Source organism: Aythya marila (assembly GCF_965140915.1).
Source record: "Aythya marila genome assembly, chromosome: 2".
Classification (NCBI taxonomy): domain Eukaryota; kingdom Metazoa; phylum Chordata; class Aves; order Anseriformes; family Anatidae; genus Aythya; species Aythya marila.
The window spans coordinates 27,104,093-27,121,082 of NC_139043.1; the positions used below are offsets into that span (position 1 = coordinate 27,104,093).

The 16,990-nt window shown below is 37.3% G+C and overlaps 1 protein-coding gene across 1 annotated transcript in view; it reads right to left on the reverse strand.

The window, feature by feature from the left end:
• The window catches only part of COL28A1 (collagen type XXVIII alpha 1 chain), a gene marked incomplete at both ends in the record, with an annotated part of 63,635 nt that overhangs the window by 8,792 nt on the left and 37,853 nt on the right, over window positions 1-16,990 (reverse strand). Inside the window, 5 exons of the mRNA XM_082755060.1 lie at window positions 2,392-2,460; window positions 4,170-4,238; window positions 11,291-11,359; window positions 13,343-13,411; window positions 16,739-16,807. Coding sequence (XP_082611186.1) covers window positions 2,392-2,460; window positions 4,170-4,238; window positions 11,291-11,359; window positions 13,343-13,411; window positions 16,739-16,807 — 345 coding nt within the window. The remainder of the gene's footprint in view (window positions 1-2,391; window positions 2,461-4,169; window positions 4,239-11,290; window positions 11,360-13,342; window positions 13,412-16,738; window positions 16,808-16,990) is intronic.

Sequence of the window (16,990 nt, forward strand, 5' to 3'; positions counted from 1 at the left end):
CTCAACAAGCATCAGTGTACGGAAGAAACAGGCACTGATACCATAGCAGTACCAATGTTAACATCCAAAACTGTATGTGTATCTGTTTATCTATCTATAGACACAGAGCATATTTTGACTAACTTTTATCCTTCCTCAGGAATGGAAAAAGTAGTATATGATCTGTATAATGTAACATGATCAGATGCATTTGACTGATGAAACATTTCTGCCCAGAATAGCAAATTGCTTTTATAACAAACCGCACATATTCATGAACTTAAAAAAAATATATCCCAAGTATTAGATTCTGGGAACACGACAGAAATTTCTGTTAAAGCCACACAGGAAATTGTTTTCCTATAGCATCAAACATATAGAAATAGCAGAAATTTTTCTATTTGCCACAAGAATAGTGTAAGCAGGCTTTAGAGATTCAGAAAAGGAAAATGAGAGGAGAGGAGAGGAGAGGAGAGGAGAGGAGAGGAGAGGAGAGGAGAGGAGAGGAGAGGAGAGGAGAGGAGAGGAGAGGAGAGGAGAGGAGAGGAGAGGAGAGGAGAGGAGAGGAGAGGAGAGGAGAGGAGAGGAGAGGAGAGGAGAGGAGAGGAGAGGAGAGGAGAGGAGAGGAGAGGAGAGGAGAGGAGAGGAGAGGAGAGGAGAGGAGAGGAGAGGAGAGGAGAGGAGAGGAGAGGAGAGGAGAGGAGAGGAGAGGAGAGGAGAGGAGAGGAGAGGAGAGGAGAGGAGAGGAGAGGAGAGGAGAGGAGAGGAGAGGAGAGGAGAGGAGAGGAGAGGAGAGGAGAGGAGAGGAGAGGAGAGGAAAGGAAAGGAAAGGAAAGGAAAGGAAAGGAAAGGAAAGGAAAGGAAAGGAAAGGAAAGGAAAGGAAAGGAAAGGAAAGGAAAGGAAAGGAAAGGAAAGGAAAGGAAAGGAAAGGAAAGGAAAGGAAAGGAAAGGAAAGGAAAGGAAAGGAAAGGAAAGGAAAGGAAAGGAAAGGAAAGGAAAGGAAAGGAAAGGAAAGGAAAGGAAAGGAAAGGAAAGGAAAGGAAAGGAAAGGAAAGGAAAGGAAAAAAAATTTCTGTATATTGTCACATTAGAATACCTAGTATCTTTGCGGCTACAGATAATGATTAGAAGAAAAATGCAAACAGATCAAGACCAAAGTTTTTGCCATATGATTCTAACCACGCACAGATCTCTGTCTAGAAAAGTCCTGAGACATGATAAATCAGAATCAGTTGAAGAGACATACAGGAATGAGAAAAGAAAGAACATGGTAAGGTAAGTTTCTGTGCTATAAAACACTTCACAATGAAAAAAATGAAAGAGCTTTTTGCTGTATAAAAAGGGAAATGATTTAACAGAAGTATAAAAATGGGTAGACAGCTGGAGGACATTGAAGTTGGAATCAGAGCGAGTACTGAGTAAAACAAAGAAGCAGTAGGTACTTTCTTGGTAAAGCTTGTATGGGATAATTCCACCTTGAACCAAAGAAAGGTTCTCCTGTGAAATATTTTGCCAACAAAGTATGTTTTTATGATTTTTATTTACTTGTTATAGCATGCCAGTATTTTCCAATTAAAACCTATTTTGTCATCAAATTCTACTGTGGCTTCAGTTTCTGCAACCTACTGAAGTACCGTGAGGCATCTTTCTCAACCCAGTTGAAATAGTGCTCCTTTTACTGAGTCATGAGTGGTTTAATAACCTGTAATTGAAGAGTGGAGCTCAACTCTCCCAATCCAGGGAAATATTCAACCATATGTTCAACTTTAAGCATTCATTTAAGAGAATAGGAGGTACTTGGGTTTTTCTTCACTAGAGCCTCCAGTTTTAGTTTTAATTTTTCCACTTGCTTATGAAAAGACATTTTATTAACATTGAATACTGACAATGTGCCATGTTTGTGATTCTCCTTGTAAGGAGAGATGTTATGGTTATGGCTGGAACTAGGTAAGTAAAAATCTGCTTAAGAGGATGTGGAAGACTGGCTAATTTTTTTCATATTTCTATACCTATGTGTTGTTTGACTTCTCTTAGCAAACATGGTAGCTCTGTTACTGTCTTTATATAACAGAACCTAGAGAAAGCTGTAGATGTCTTCTGTGGACAGTGCTTTAAATCCAAGTAAATCAATAAAATGTGACAGAGATGAGACTTTTTCCACATTAAATATATCTGTAGCAACAAGAATAATTAGAGAGCCATCAATCACTTACCCAAAATACTGGAAGTCAGCAACTAAATTTTGCACACCTTATGTACAAGAAACTTAAATTACACTGAATATTTGCAGGAGTTCACTGACTCAGTGACAAAACAGAATTTATGCAGGAAGAAAAACAGACTCCTTGAAACTCCTTGAAGAGACAGTTTTGAGAAGAAATTGGACACATTATCATACTGAACTGGATTACCTTGTTTCCTTGTATGCTCTCACCAGGGGGGCCAGGTGGACCAGGCAAGCCTTTCTGTCCCATAATACCCTATGACAGTCAGTTGGGAAAAAAAAAAGAATTAGGAGATAAACACTATTCTGGGTAATAAGTAATCTCAAATTTGCTGCAAGCAAAAGTAAAACCTTTTTAAAGACTCTGGTTCTGATCTTTCTTTGGTTTATGTTTTCACACTGTAGGCTTTAGTAATTATCCCTGACAAATTCCCAGGAAAATAAAGGAACAATTAAGCTCAAAGTAATTAAAGGCTAAGATATTCCCATGAAACAGTGTGATACTTTTCACAGTTTTTCCGGGGCAGAAACCGACTTTATGCAACAGCTTTGTGCAATCACTCCAAATCACAAAGGCAACTGACAGTAGATGCACAAAAGGCCAGAGCAGTAAAACCCAGTGTAAGTTAACCTGCCAGGCACGTTAGCTCTTGTGCACCACGTACACATATATTTCAAACCACTGTGGTGCCACAGTGTCTGGGAGCACCAGGTCAGAAAATCCTAAGTGGGAGAGGAGGAAACAAAAGCCAAAGGAACACCCTCTGGTTTGTGTAGCTACAGTAAAAGACAGGTAAAAACTTTGCGCTCATCTGTGTGACAAAAGATTTTGCCACAAACTTTGAGAGAATGTCTTGTGAAAAATATTGTTAATCTGTGTAAGTATAAACAGGGGTTCACCCAAAATATTGTTGTTCTAAAAATCTTATCTCAAGAACTAGATGCTGCAAGCAGGCCCTCACCCTTGCAAACAAGATATTGTTTCCCCACGAATAACATATTTTTCATTCTTGAAGGCTCTGGGGAAGCAGTATATAGGGTCACACATTTTGCGGGATTTTGACACTCAGTTTAAACTTACCAAACTTTTTAAACTGACTGTGTCCATATGATTTACTGAGGAAGTGAAATTTTTTTAGCTTCCAGAAAGCAAAGCAAAGTCAGACATATATCCTGCAAAAATATTCACACTCTACTCCTCACTACATTCCTGTATCAGGCTGGTAATAGCAACATTTCTCCGTTCAGATACCAGTTTGTTTAAAATGGAGACATCTGTTAGCTTCTGCTACAGAAGTAAAAGTTACAAAGATGTATCTATGATTACCTTAAATTAATGTGGAGAAAGATACACAAATCCAATGTTTCTCCCCATTGACTTTGTAAAAATAATTGATGGACACATCCATGATAAAGTAATACAGGCATGCACTGAATTGCCTTTTTTACCAGCATTTTTTTTTTCTTTCTGAATTATCAGTCATTATAGTTGAGGGAGGAAAGAATTGTCTAGATGTTGCATGCTGGCTCCTTATAGAATTAACTTCTTGTTTTTATGTTTCCTTCCTAATGGTTTTACTAATGAGATTAAATGGATTCAATCTCATTGAACAAAACATAGAATTCATATTTGACATGTTTTCATCCACAAAAGAATCTCTTGGAAACATAATCGATACAAACAGAAGAAATGTGTCATTTAACTCATTTATTAGCTTGACAGTTCTGTGTAATTTCCAGCTGTAATCTCATAAAATTTGGCTGCAAATGCAATTTTCATCCAGTCAGTATTCCTTCCTAACCCAGGCAGTAGAAGCGCATGTCTGGTGCCCATGTTTTTATGCGTGATGCCTGCTGCAATTGCACCAATACAAATCAATAACTGAGGAAGCTATTCTGGTGTCAGAGAGATCAGAGTCTGGCAGCATAAGTGTGCAGAAAGCTTCAAGGCAGTGCCACACCAACCTTGGGACCAATCATTCCACTCCCCCGTGGCCCGGGGGGCCCAGGATAGCCTTTCATTCCACGGTCTCCCTGAAAAGAGTCATGGTATCATCAGTAGTTTTACATTTATTAACTGTTAGGCCTTTTACCCACTTGCAAAGCATTTTGTCAAACTTCTGAGTTTTAAAATCAAAATACAAAAATGTTATAAACAGTTGCACTATAAATTAAACAACAACTAAAAAAAGCCCAAAATGTAGGCACCCACATCATTTAAGCTCCAAGTAAGAACACTCTATTCCTCAAGCAAAGATCCACATGGTATAAACCACCAGCAGAGTAACACTCTGATTTATCTTACCAGCTACAGAAAAAAAAAAAAAATCAATTGAAAATGATATTTTTTTCTATCATGTTCTGTAAGTGCTTGCCAGAATGGACAAGATGCCCACTAGGAACAGGTAGGCACAAGGGCTCCTTATCGACAAGAAAAGGCACAGAGACATAGAGGAGGCTTTATTTTCCACAGTCTGTAACTGTGCAAGTCAATAGGCACACATGCAGCATATTTTCACTAGAAAATGCTCATCAGTTCAAAAAGAAAAGAAAAAAAAAAAAGTACGTTATAGATGCAGAAATTTCTGAACCAGGTTCAGTAAATGTCTGTAAATCTGTGCATGTGCTGGCAAGAAAAAATGTTCTGATAAGCTATTGATCATCCAATATATTAACAACAGAGCCACTAAGAGATGGTATTTCTTGACAAAATAAATATTTTTATTGATAAAACCCTTCATTCTATTAGTTTTTGCAGTAGGAAAAGCTCTAATAATGGATGTGCCTGCAGAGGGAGCATTCTAACCAGAAGAGAGGCACAAGCATGAATCGTGCAGATCTCAGATGAGACTTTGTGGTAGGTGAAAAGAAATAATATATTGTACTGGTTAAAATGGAACGAAAGAAAAGTACAGAATCTTTTAATGACTTCTTTTACTTTCAGTGAAGAATTGTGCAGCTTTCACATTATAATGACTGCTTTTTAGGTGAAATGCCCGAGATTCAGCCTCTAGTGACAGATCACTCCAATCTGTGGTTTTTGTACGTGGTTATGAAGCTCCCATGCCAAGTCCTGACTTGTACTGTTTATGTAAATATATCACAGCCTAAACTATGCTCAGGTTTGATGGATTTGGAGAGGTGGGAACCCTGAATCCAAAGGCTGAGGCTTAAATTTAGCTTATAATGCTTTCCTTCTTCAAGTAACTTTTGGCTTCCAAATTTATTTTCAAACCCTTTTTCTTCCAAAACAATGGACATTGGCCAGCTTGAGTCAGGACACAGGCATGGTACAGGGATGCTCTTAGCTTTAAATTGGTGTGTCAAGCTCACGGTCTGTGGGATAAGTCAACTGTCGGATACAGTCAGGGGGAAATTTCTCCTTCAGATGTGATCAGAGAGGAGAGTTTGTTGATTGGTTTGGTTTGGTCTAGACAGGTTTGGAAAAGGAAGCAAAAAAGATGGCTACTTTTTTCTCACATATGAAAGGTGTTCTTACTGTGATCTGAGACTTTTATATCACACCTTCCCTACTAATGCAAACACAAAGGACATTGGAAATGTCCTTAAACTTTTTGTTTTGTTTTGTTTTCATTTTGTGGCAGATTCTAGCTGTAAACATTTAGAGATTACAATCTTAAGCACTTCAAGATTGTAGCACTAGAGTCTGACACACAGTGCTGGGAAATGCCCTTCTGCAGTGAGATGAAGGGTAGATATTCCTCATCGATTAAAACCTTCCTGATTTATCAGTTCCTCCTGCAAAGTATTTTCATTAGCTTCAGATTGTCATATTACTAGCAAATACTCAGAGTCTAGGTAAATGCAGCCATCTTCTTATTTAGTTCCATCTGTTATTAAGGGAAAAACTATTAGTCTTCAGTGTCCTCATAAACCATGAAACAAACCTAAGCAGATGTTGCACAGAGCAGACAAAGGTTTCTCTGCCTAAGCCTCTGAAACACGCCAGAGGTACCAAAGCTAAGAGGTGGTTATTTAGATATGGTTTTACAGTATGCATTGCTTTTTGGAGATTCTGGGCTGCTGTCGATTGTGAAGCAGCCTGTAAGCCACTGTGAAGGGAAGTAACTCAGCAGGGAAACAATTCCATGTGTTCCAGTATTGAATATACCTGCAACCTGCTCTTGGATCAGTCCTGACCAAAAAGAGCACATGAGGGACTTGAAGTTGTGTCTCTCTTCCTCCCATGGGTAACACATTCTTACACAGGGTCATTGCAGGTGAAGGATTGAATTTTAGCTTCACATGCTTAGTTAATACCAGATGTCTCACTGAAAAGCTCTTTTGTAGAGCTTTATAGTAATTCTCAAAGTTTCTGTATTTCTTGGCTTAGGAAAAATACTTCTATTTTGCTTTATGAGTTGTGAAGTGGAGCAGTTCTTTTTTCTAAGATGTGACACTAAGCTGTCCTCCAGGGAATTCATTTCAAGAAGGATTAGTACTGCTCTTTGATGAGCTCTAATTTATTTTCTGCACTGTGCTTGTAGACAAGCTTGTCACCATCTGCAGTGAACTAGAAAAACACCACTGAAACAAGAAAGAGCGAGCTGCATCAAGACAATGAAAGTGTGGTACTCCAATGCCTATTCCTTATCACTGGATCAAGAAAACTCGTTTAATGAGCTAATGCTCACCTGGGAAATAAATTTTGGCTTCTCATCATATACATCTCATTTACTGTGAGGCATGTATATTTGGTATTGAAACACACAGGAGACATTGCAGTGCTCTCTTTAGTGAGAACTAGTTGATAGAAGGGTATTTATAAGAAGAACATCTAAGAAAAGAGTAACTGCATCTCCACCTTCCCTATTTTAGTTCAAATAGACAGGCCCCAAGCTGCAGAAGGCGTATTGCAAATGGATCCAGTCCAAGCGTTCATACACTAGGGGCTATGCTGGTGAGTTTAATAATCTTTCTGTTGTGCAATTGCTGAGAATGAACCTTTATTTCTAGTGATGTGCTCTTGCTCTTGAATGTCTGCAACCCACCCCCTAGTTGGCAATAGTTCTTTTATATCTTTTTTTAATCCTCTGACATTATGTGCCTCTGTTTTAATGCTAGAGAAAATAGGGTGCTGCCAGGATTGAATGCATCCCACATGTTCCAATTGTGTTTTCATGTGAATTTGACCTCTGATACACAAAATTCCTATCTTGCAGTGTGCACATATGTGAGCCATTTCTGAAAGGGGGGGAGAACAGAACTCTGATTCAGCTGAATGGAACATTCTTATGTAGTGACAGTCAAAGGAATTTTACATTAACTACCATGTAAATTTATGAGTCACTTTTATCAAATAAATGTTCTTTTTATATGCTGAGATTGCTGGATTTTTTGTTTACTTGTTTGTTTGGTTGGTTGTTTTTAAATATGGAAAGGATAAGAGATAGCCAGTGTACTTATATTTTAATTAAAATTCAAACAAATATATAAAAAAAAAAAAAAACATGGAAGGTTATGCACTTTAGGAACTAAGTTCTAGGGGAATTTTTGCAATTCAGGTGAACTGTTTTCCCTTGCAGCACCTTTGCTACCAGGAAGTTCTGTAGAGACTGAAGATTCCAAACTTTGTATAAGCAAGCAGGAGTACAAAATTGAAAGGAGGGAGAAAAGCTGTTTATATTCTTTGTTTCTTTTTTTCCAGTGTACTCTCCACCATGTTTAGCGTGGATGCACAGAACTACATCACAGGTGTGGCTATTTACCTAGATAATGAATGCTTTGGAACAACAGTCCCACATTGCAAAAGCAAGGCTGTTCACCACTTAGAGAATCAGTACACATTCTCACCCTATAGCATTAACATGTCAATCTAGTTCAATCACAAAAAAGAAACTTGCCTATTTTAAAGTTAAAAATACAAATTAAGTTTTTGTTTTTAACTCTGATTTTTTTTTTTTTTTTAATTTCTGACAGAGACCGCTAGATAAGCAGTGCTCTGAGCAGCCAGATTTTATGGCAATGTCACACTGCAACACAATCAAACCCGTAGATCTACGCTTGATTTTTTAAACAAAATCTGATATGAGCATGGTTTCCCCTAATTATGTTATTTGTGTTATTTGCAAAGACAGCTATTTCTACAGATTTATTTTTTATTTTTTTTTATAATACAATTCTTCCTAGAATGAGATGCCACCTCTCCATATCCCACAGATGTGGTGCATTCCCAATCTACCCCATGACTGGCTATGAGGAGTAGAAATATCTGCTCTACAGGAAGCTTCTAATAGCACGTGTCCTCCAACAAACAGTGCTACAGGCCCAATAGCAATGCATCTGCAGTGACCGCAGGCAGCTCCTAGCCTGCAGCTGTGGGCTGATCACCCACTAGTGGCAGAAGCGCATTAAGAATGCTTCCAGCTCTGATGATCTAGCTCAGTTTCATCTGAAGGGAATCCATATCTTGTGCTATGAGACCGTTTGCTCTGACCTCTTTTTGGTTCATAACCCAAAGCACAGTAAATTGGAACTACTTCATTTCAACAGCACATTTCCAATCCAGCCTAAAACCCTCGTGCAGAGTATGCAAGAAGATTCTGAGTTTGTGTGTGTGTCTTGCCTAAACCAGACTGACTGCAGGTTCTGAAGCCTTGCCCATTAGGCTATATAACACCCAAGTCCTATCATAGATAATCCATTACTGTATTTCTGGAATAATCAAATACTATTAAACTATAACAGCCTCACTTGGTCACTTCTTTTGCATAAATTTATCATGAATCAATAATGTTCAATTAACAGAGCCTCAGTCCCATTCCTCCACAACAAGAAATTACCAATAAACCTCCTTTACTAGTACTATTAATATACTTCAGCTCTCAGACCTGCAAGGATGGTAATACCTCTGAGGTTGTTCAAAGGTGGAGAAGAGACTGACAACTAAGGACATGAGGTGTTTACAAGAGAATATGCATAATTCGCTTCGATTGACAATGATTTACTTCACATAGAGCTGAAGGTGAAAACATAAGTATTGTAATAGCTAATATATGACTTATTTATATATATTTTTATATATATATATATTATTATGTCATGACAGTTACAGAGGTGTAAGAATGCCTGTGATAAAAAGACTAGATCACAAATCCTCCAGCGCAAAAGCTGGATATATTACCAGCTTTACTTTACTTTACCATTACTTTACAGCTCTTACCTCCTCCCATCTAAGGCATTTTATGATACTATTCTGTTCTTCTGTCAGTCATGATCTGGTTTGGAACTTTCGTAATAACTATACAGCCAAATAACTGCTTGATCGAGCAATTACATGGATTCATGACTATAAGAACAAATGTGAGTTGTGACCCACTTTTTGATCTCTTCTATTAGCCAGGCACTATGATTTTCTTAAGTTTATTTCTGTATACTTTGTATATTTCTGATGCTTTTCAGAAACACAACCACAATGGTTGAGATAAAAAATTCCAGCTGTGAGAAATTTCACTGCAGTTATTCTAGTGGTTTCCTTTCATTTAAAAACAAACAAACAGAAAAATAAAACAAGCAAACAAATATTATTTGCATTTTGTATTTGTTTAACTCAAGTTTCTTTAAATAAAACCCCTATATTCCCATTGAAATTTTGATGTATATTTCTGGGGTTTGTACTCATTCAACCATGGTATCATGGTGGGAGATATTCTTATTGGATGACCTGATATGACCTTTCAATTCCTTTTTCTGGGGAAAATGCTACTCTCCAGTAGGAGGCGCAGGGGAATTCCAGATGGAAAGATGCCCCCAGACATTTTGTAGCCAGAGGTTACATTTTTATGTAATATCTGACTTCATATTTTTATACAATATCCTAGGCTGTAATGGAATGTTCTTCTGTGGTACCAAGAAAAATTTCTTGTAAGGCTGCATTATATCAAGTGTAAAATCTATATTTGAAAAAAAAAGAAAAAAGAAGATAAAAAAGAAGAAAAAAATTCCCCTCACATAAAATATCTAGTTAGTTTAGCTGTATATATTTTCTGTAAATCTATACCAAATGGCATAACTGAAATTACTTTTAGTTCTTTAGTAGTTCTGTCATGTTCTAAACCACATTATTTCATGTGGAATATCTCAATATATTGATAAGTGGTAGCTCTGAACAGAAGTATAAAGCCAGGTTTTTCAGGTCCCTATCTGCAGGCTATTGGTCATTCTAAGGATGAGTGGCATTCAGTTTTTCCTTTATTGTGGATATATTTTAAAGACATTATTGTTGTTGTTTGCTTTTAATGGGAACTCTCATGTTCTGGGAACTAAAGTTTAAAGTCCTTTCTGTTTGGGAAAAATTTTGTTTGGGCAATATTTATTTTACTTTCTATTGCAGCATGTTCCCTGTTTCCTATTTCACACATGTAATAAGGAAATCATTAATAAAACCACTCTGCAGGATATTTTAAAGCAATTTCTTCTATGATCTTCGTCATACATGTCTCTTCTTTTTCCAAGTTTTTATAACACAGTAGTTACAATGTGACTTTTTAAGTCAATTACACCCTGCTTAGAACTTTTTAACATTTATCTATTTTGTGTTTTATGGAAAAAACAACAACAACAACAACAACAAAGGAAGTGATGTATTTCTAATCTCCATATCTTTTTTTTTTTTTTTTCCATCAATTTTTTTTCTCTAAGCTGATATTCATTTTAGACTAAGACTCAGTCTTCTCTTGGGAATCGCTTTCTAGTAACTTTAATAATATTTAATTGTTTCCAGTAACCTCTATTTCCACTACTCCTTGGGGGCCTTTGCCCTTTTCATTGCCATAGACAAAAGGAGATGTGAAAGTACAGTCAATACTGTACTTGCATTGGATTCTAACTTCTACATGGAAACTCCAATACCTAGAAACATCCTGGATCTTTGGGTGTATGAAAGATCTGCAGAGATAAAGCAAGAACTGTTATGCATCCAACATGGCAGAGAAGCCTATCGACAAACTTCTGACTGGAATACAAAGATTTCAGCATTTTCTCATCCTAATTTAATGCACTTTTAGGAGACATATTTGTCTACCCTGTCTACTAGTCAGATGCATGTACTACCACTGTGCTAGTACCTTTGGTCCAGGATCTCCCACACCTTTTGGGCCTGCTGGTCCTGGAGGGCCTGCTGGTCCTGGAGGTCCCTGGTACAGGAGAGGAATAAAGCATGTCAGTACCAGTCCTAAAGAAGTAGTACTTATGTTCTTCCATATAGAAAAAAATTTCAGCAGTAGTTATTAACATCTCTGTTTCTGCTGTATTTTGTCGAGTGCATAATATTTCCAATGTGTACTGAGCATCATAGTTAGTCCCAGGTGGAAACCAAAAAAGACTACCAGAGTGGAGGAAAATAAGTCCTGCTCCCGACTTAAGAATATCAGAGCTGTTCTCAGCTGAGAAACCAGTCAGAAAGCAGATATTGCTCCATGATTCATACACCACATCTGGGATACCAGAGCTGATCCATTAAACCTGGGGGTCAGGCAGAACTAACATATTTTGATTTATTTGTGTTGACAGCCTGTTTGCTGAACTTCCCATTCAGTCCCTCACAGCCCCTTCAGCGGTCCTTCATGCTGTTGGAGGCATCCCTACCCTCCCTTTCAGCATTCAGATGCCAGATCTCTTTGCTCTATCAGAGCTACAGATCCTTAACTACATATATCTTGTTCGTGTCCACGAGTGATTTATAGAGTGGGATTTTCCAGACCATGGGGCACGCAAAGGTGGAAACCTATAATAAGCATAATAAACATCAGGAATACTACTGCATACTGAATACTGTATACAATACTGAAGCTTTTTTTTTTTTTCTGTTTTTTTTTTTTTTTTTTTTTTTTTTTTAATTATTTAGTCAGCAATAGCAGTGCAGCATGCACACATCCACCTAAGTTTGCCATCCTGTGACTGATGACTGGGCAAACTACAACCAGCCTTTGGGTAGCTTTATTAATCAATGGTTACCAAACCGGGCTGATCTTGAATTCTTTGATTATTTAGGAACGAAAAGTTTTCAGTCTTTCACTGATCTCTTTGATTCTGTATCTACTGATATTTTTTTCTCCCACCTAGCTTAGACAGAAATCTTGTAAGGTTTAAAACTTAGTTGCTACGATGCATTTTAAGGCCAAATAATATTTTTTCAATCATCTATTTGCATCACTGTCTTTTTTATTATCACCTTTGCATTTGCTTTTTGGTTTATCTGGGATAATGATAGGGGTTTTCATTTCATTTATTTGTATGTAGCCTGTTCAATGGACCTGGGTCCAAAACTGGCACTCCTTGACCTTCCAAAGAGTCTCGAGCTGGTCTAGTGTCACCAAGTGCTGTGAAATGTATCAGGTACATAGCATTTCTCCAGGAATTTTGAGTGAGTACCCTTTGAACTAATTCTGAATCCCAAAGGGAAAGGAGGGCTGAGATCTCTTCCCAGGATCAGTTTGAATGACAGGAAATTGGAGCTGAGCCATGACCTATTTGGAAGCAATCAGGTCCCACCTCAGAATATTTGGGAGAGCTCTTGTGGTTGTAGTGTGGAAAAAGGTTGGATTACAGACGTGGCGAAAGAAGGATGGCAACAGTATTCACACCTTCTAGTGAAAGATTTGTCAAACACATCTGTGTGGCTTTGGATGACTGATATTTAGGATGATAGGCCCTTGTGATGGATGTGCCAGGTGGAACACTCAGGTGTTAACTCCTTCAGTAGCTAACCATCAGGAAAGCAAGAGGAGGGGGAGGAGGAATCTTCAAAAAAAGATAACTTGACTCCCCCTGGTATGAGAAGCAGCTGAAAAAACAAGGCAGTGAAGTCTCTAAGATTTGGCCAAGAAGATGTTACTAGAGATATTGAACAAAAAAGGAAGGAAGGAAGGAAGGAAGGAAGGAAGGAAGGAAGGAAGGAAGGAAGGAAGGAAGGAAGGAAGGAAGGAAGGAAGGAAGGAAGGGCTTCAAAATATATGTGAGATACTTAAATAAGCTAAAGAGTGAAAGAAAAACTTAATTACATTCAGTTAATTAGTTAAATAGAGAGCATACACAGAAGTAGTAGTAGTAGAAGCAGAACACAATGTACAGAATCTAATTACAAACAATAAAAAGTAGAGAATTAAAATTAAACTTACAGCTTCACCTTTGTGGCCATCACCTTTTGCTCCACGGGGTCCAGGTAGTCCAGGCAGGCCCTGGTTACCCTAAGTACAAAAATAATAAATCAGGCATTGTGTCAGTATCTGGATCATCATGACGTAACTGTAACAAATATGTGAGGAAACTGTTTAATATCCTTTTGGAAATATAGAATAGCAGTCGCCAGCTTTTCCAATTTATTTGCAAAGCTCAGAATTTTTTGTGCTTTTTTTTTTATCGTGGTTTCAGTTGATCAAATTAAGCTTTTAGAAGAATAGGAGGTCTCATTATGAAATCATCAACATCTAGATTTGTAGTTGCAGAGAGAAATCTTCAGAATATTACCTTTATCTTCAGCCAATTAAAAAAAAAAAAAAATCAAAAAGTTAAACATTTGTGACTTTGAGGGTAACAGTCCCGAGTTTTGAACAATTAAATCAACAATACTGAAACACAGTATGCTAACCATAAGTTATATTATGTAGCACATTTTGTGTTTCAGGGAAATCACGTTGGTTCTCTTATGCAGTAAACTAAAGCTGCATTTTACAAGGAAAATAATTTAAAGAAATATAATCAATAATATGACATATTTATTTTCTCATAGCTTAGCCTAAAATGCCTTGTATTAGGAGACAATTACTCCTTATGTTCACTCTTCCAGTGACTCCCACTAAAGATTTTATCCATTTGCAAAACCTCAGTGCTTCCTTTCACTACCAGAGAAACCAATAGCAGTCTTCTCTTCCTTCATTTCAGCAATCATTTTCCTGACATTTAATGAGTAAGTTAACCGAGCTTGTACTAGACTGTTCCTTGCAGAACCAAGAAAGAAAACGTATTACTTTAAGGTATCCCTCAAGGTATGTTGACAGTCTATAGTATTTATGTTCGTATGTGCCAGTTGGAAATCCTTATTGATACTCGTAAGACACACACCCAACCCATTCCCAAGCACAGTATGCATATGTCCAAAGAAGGAGCAGTGTGCATCCTTCACTCAGTCACAGAGAACCAAGAAAGGTAAATGGGCTCTGTTGCAGATTTTTGGAAGGTCAGTTGTTAATATACATAAAGATAAAACATCCTGAAGAACAATTACATGCAAATAGCATTCCTCTCCCCTGAGGAATAAAAATAGATAAAAATAAAAATAGATAAAATTAGATAAATAATTCCAATAAAAATAGATAGGGGAAGGGAAGGGAAGGGAAGGGAAGGGAAGGGAAGGGAAGGGAAGGGAAGGGAAGGGAAGGGAAGGGAAGGGAAGGGAAGGGAAGGGAAGGGAAGGGAAGGGAAGGGAAGGGAAGGGAAGGGAAGGGAAGGGAAGGGAAGGGAAGGGAAGGGAAGGGAAGGGAAGGGAAGGGAAGGGAAGGGAAGGGAAGGGAATTACAAGTGACTGAACAATGCTATTTTATCAGTGTATTTCATCAGCATATTGTGCCTGGAAATTTCTGCAACATACAATACTTCAAGAAACTAGAGATGGATTCCTGACAAGCAGCTCAGACCTCAGGGACTGGTCTGTATGAGTCTCTCTTATTGTACAGTCCAAAGGGATAATTTCACTGAAAGATTTTAAAGGCAAACACTTGAATCTTACCACCAATTTCAAACTGCAAGAGCCCTGGGAGATGTTTCTTTATGCTTCCTACTTTCCAAATCATGAAATTCCAACTCAGTTCTGAGAATTTAACAATGAGTGTGCTTTTAGTCCATGAATAGCTTTATAATGGAAAACCAATTTACCTCTTCCTCATTCTTAATACCCATAGTTCTTACATTATGGATAAAATAAAAAATGTTTTAAAAACGTTTCGTGACATTTTTTTAACAAGAATAGAAATCATGGATCATGAGTTCATCTTTATTTTTACTTCCAATTCTAGTGCAGTAAAAAAATGCCAAACAGATGTTTTCATTTAATCTTACCAGACCACTGTAAATACCAAATACATGTTAACACATTATTTTCTTTCAGAACTGGGATTTTGTCAAGTAGCTGGTTTTGCCATTAGTAGCATAGCTATAAATCTACTTAAGTCATAAATCTACTGCCAAATCTGCTGGACAAGACAGTTCTTTAGTCCAGATTATTTAGTTGTTTTTGTGCTTTTTGTTTTTGTTTTAATAGCTGCATCCAAAACACAATAGAGATGGACAGGGAGAACTTCCATGATTACTGTTTCCCACAGTTTTGTGGGATCTGGATAACATAATCCCAGTGACTCACTGCAAGTCAGTGCACTGCCAACAAGGCAGGTGCCACTGTTGTCACTGATGACATGCTACATTAATTCATCTACATTGCTTTCCTTCTCAGAGCAGGTTGTAAAGTCATGTCCTGAAGCAGTAATGTAGAAGCAGTTGCTTCTTCACTCTTAAAAACAAACAAACAAAAACACAGTATATAAACATACATTTTGTGCCCATGGCTTTGACTGTCTGTAAACATTACCATGTGTAAAAAACAGGAAAAAGTTTCAAGAAGTTTGTAGATGAGATTCTACATATCCAGCAGGAAGAACAGGACAATGTTATTATTAAGAAAAAAAAAAAGTTATGGCATGATCAAAACCTAAATGATTAAGTACTGGACTGGACAATTAAGTCTCATTTATCACTTTGTTTTATGGAAAAACAGAGTGAATTAGCATTCCAGATTACAGACAAAGTAAATCATTTTACTGTTGTTGAAAATTCAAAAATACAGGCTACTGCATGCATCACTGGATCAATACTGAATATATAAATGTGCTATCCACCACCCTCCAGTAAGGGTGGTTAATCTTGCCAGTAAACCATTAAAGGCTTGCACAGTGAGCATAGCATAACCTGCAATAGACTACTGCACCCCTTTGCCAGTGTTGAAGTTAAAAATGTAAAGGATTTGACCAAGTAAAACCCATTCTGTAACCTATACACAAGTAAGTGTTAGGAGATCAATTTTTAAAATCCATTATTTTGTGTTTTACATATGTTTTTGAAATTGCAGGGTTGGTAGTTCTGAAACACCACTGTTAAAACAGATAATACCTGTTCGCTCCTACTCAAAAAAGTGTATATTGTTCAAACAGAGGCACCAAAGACAACATGAGGTAATGAAAGGTGGAGATGAATTTCAAGAGCTACCTTCTTAACGAAGGCTTCATGAGGGAAATTTGCAGAATGAGGTACACTGTACTATTTATTTAATATATTTTGAGTTTTTTCTTTGAAAAGAATATAAGCTTATTTTAAAGCATATACTTAAGTTGGGATGATAGAAAAGTTGAAGAATTAGTTGGTTACTTTCCTGAGAAAGATGTTCAGGCAGTTTATACATTTTCACAAGAGCTTTGCATTATGTCTCACATTTCTCTGCTTTCCAACTTTTGTCTCAAAATTCCTACCATTGGTCCCATTATTGAATTTCCAGGAAGCCCATCGTCTCCTGGTGGCCCCTTGGGTCCTGGATCTCCCTATCCAAAAAGAAATAAAACCAAAGACATTTTTGTTATTTTTGGTTTAATATCAGTTTAATATAATATTTTATTATTTTCAGCTTAATATTCCATTCCTTCTGACAGTGACATGACTGTTGCTGAACTAGGTAATATGAAATCAGCATTTCTAGAGGAAGTTTTTAACATCACAAGCTAAGC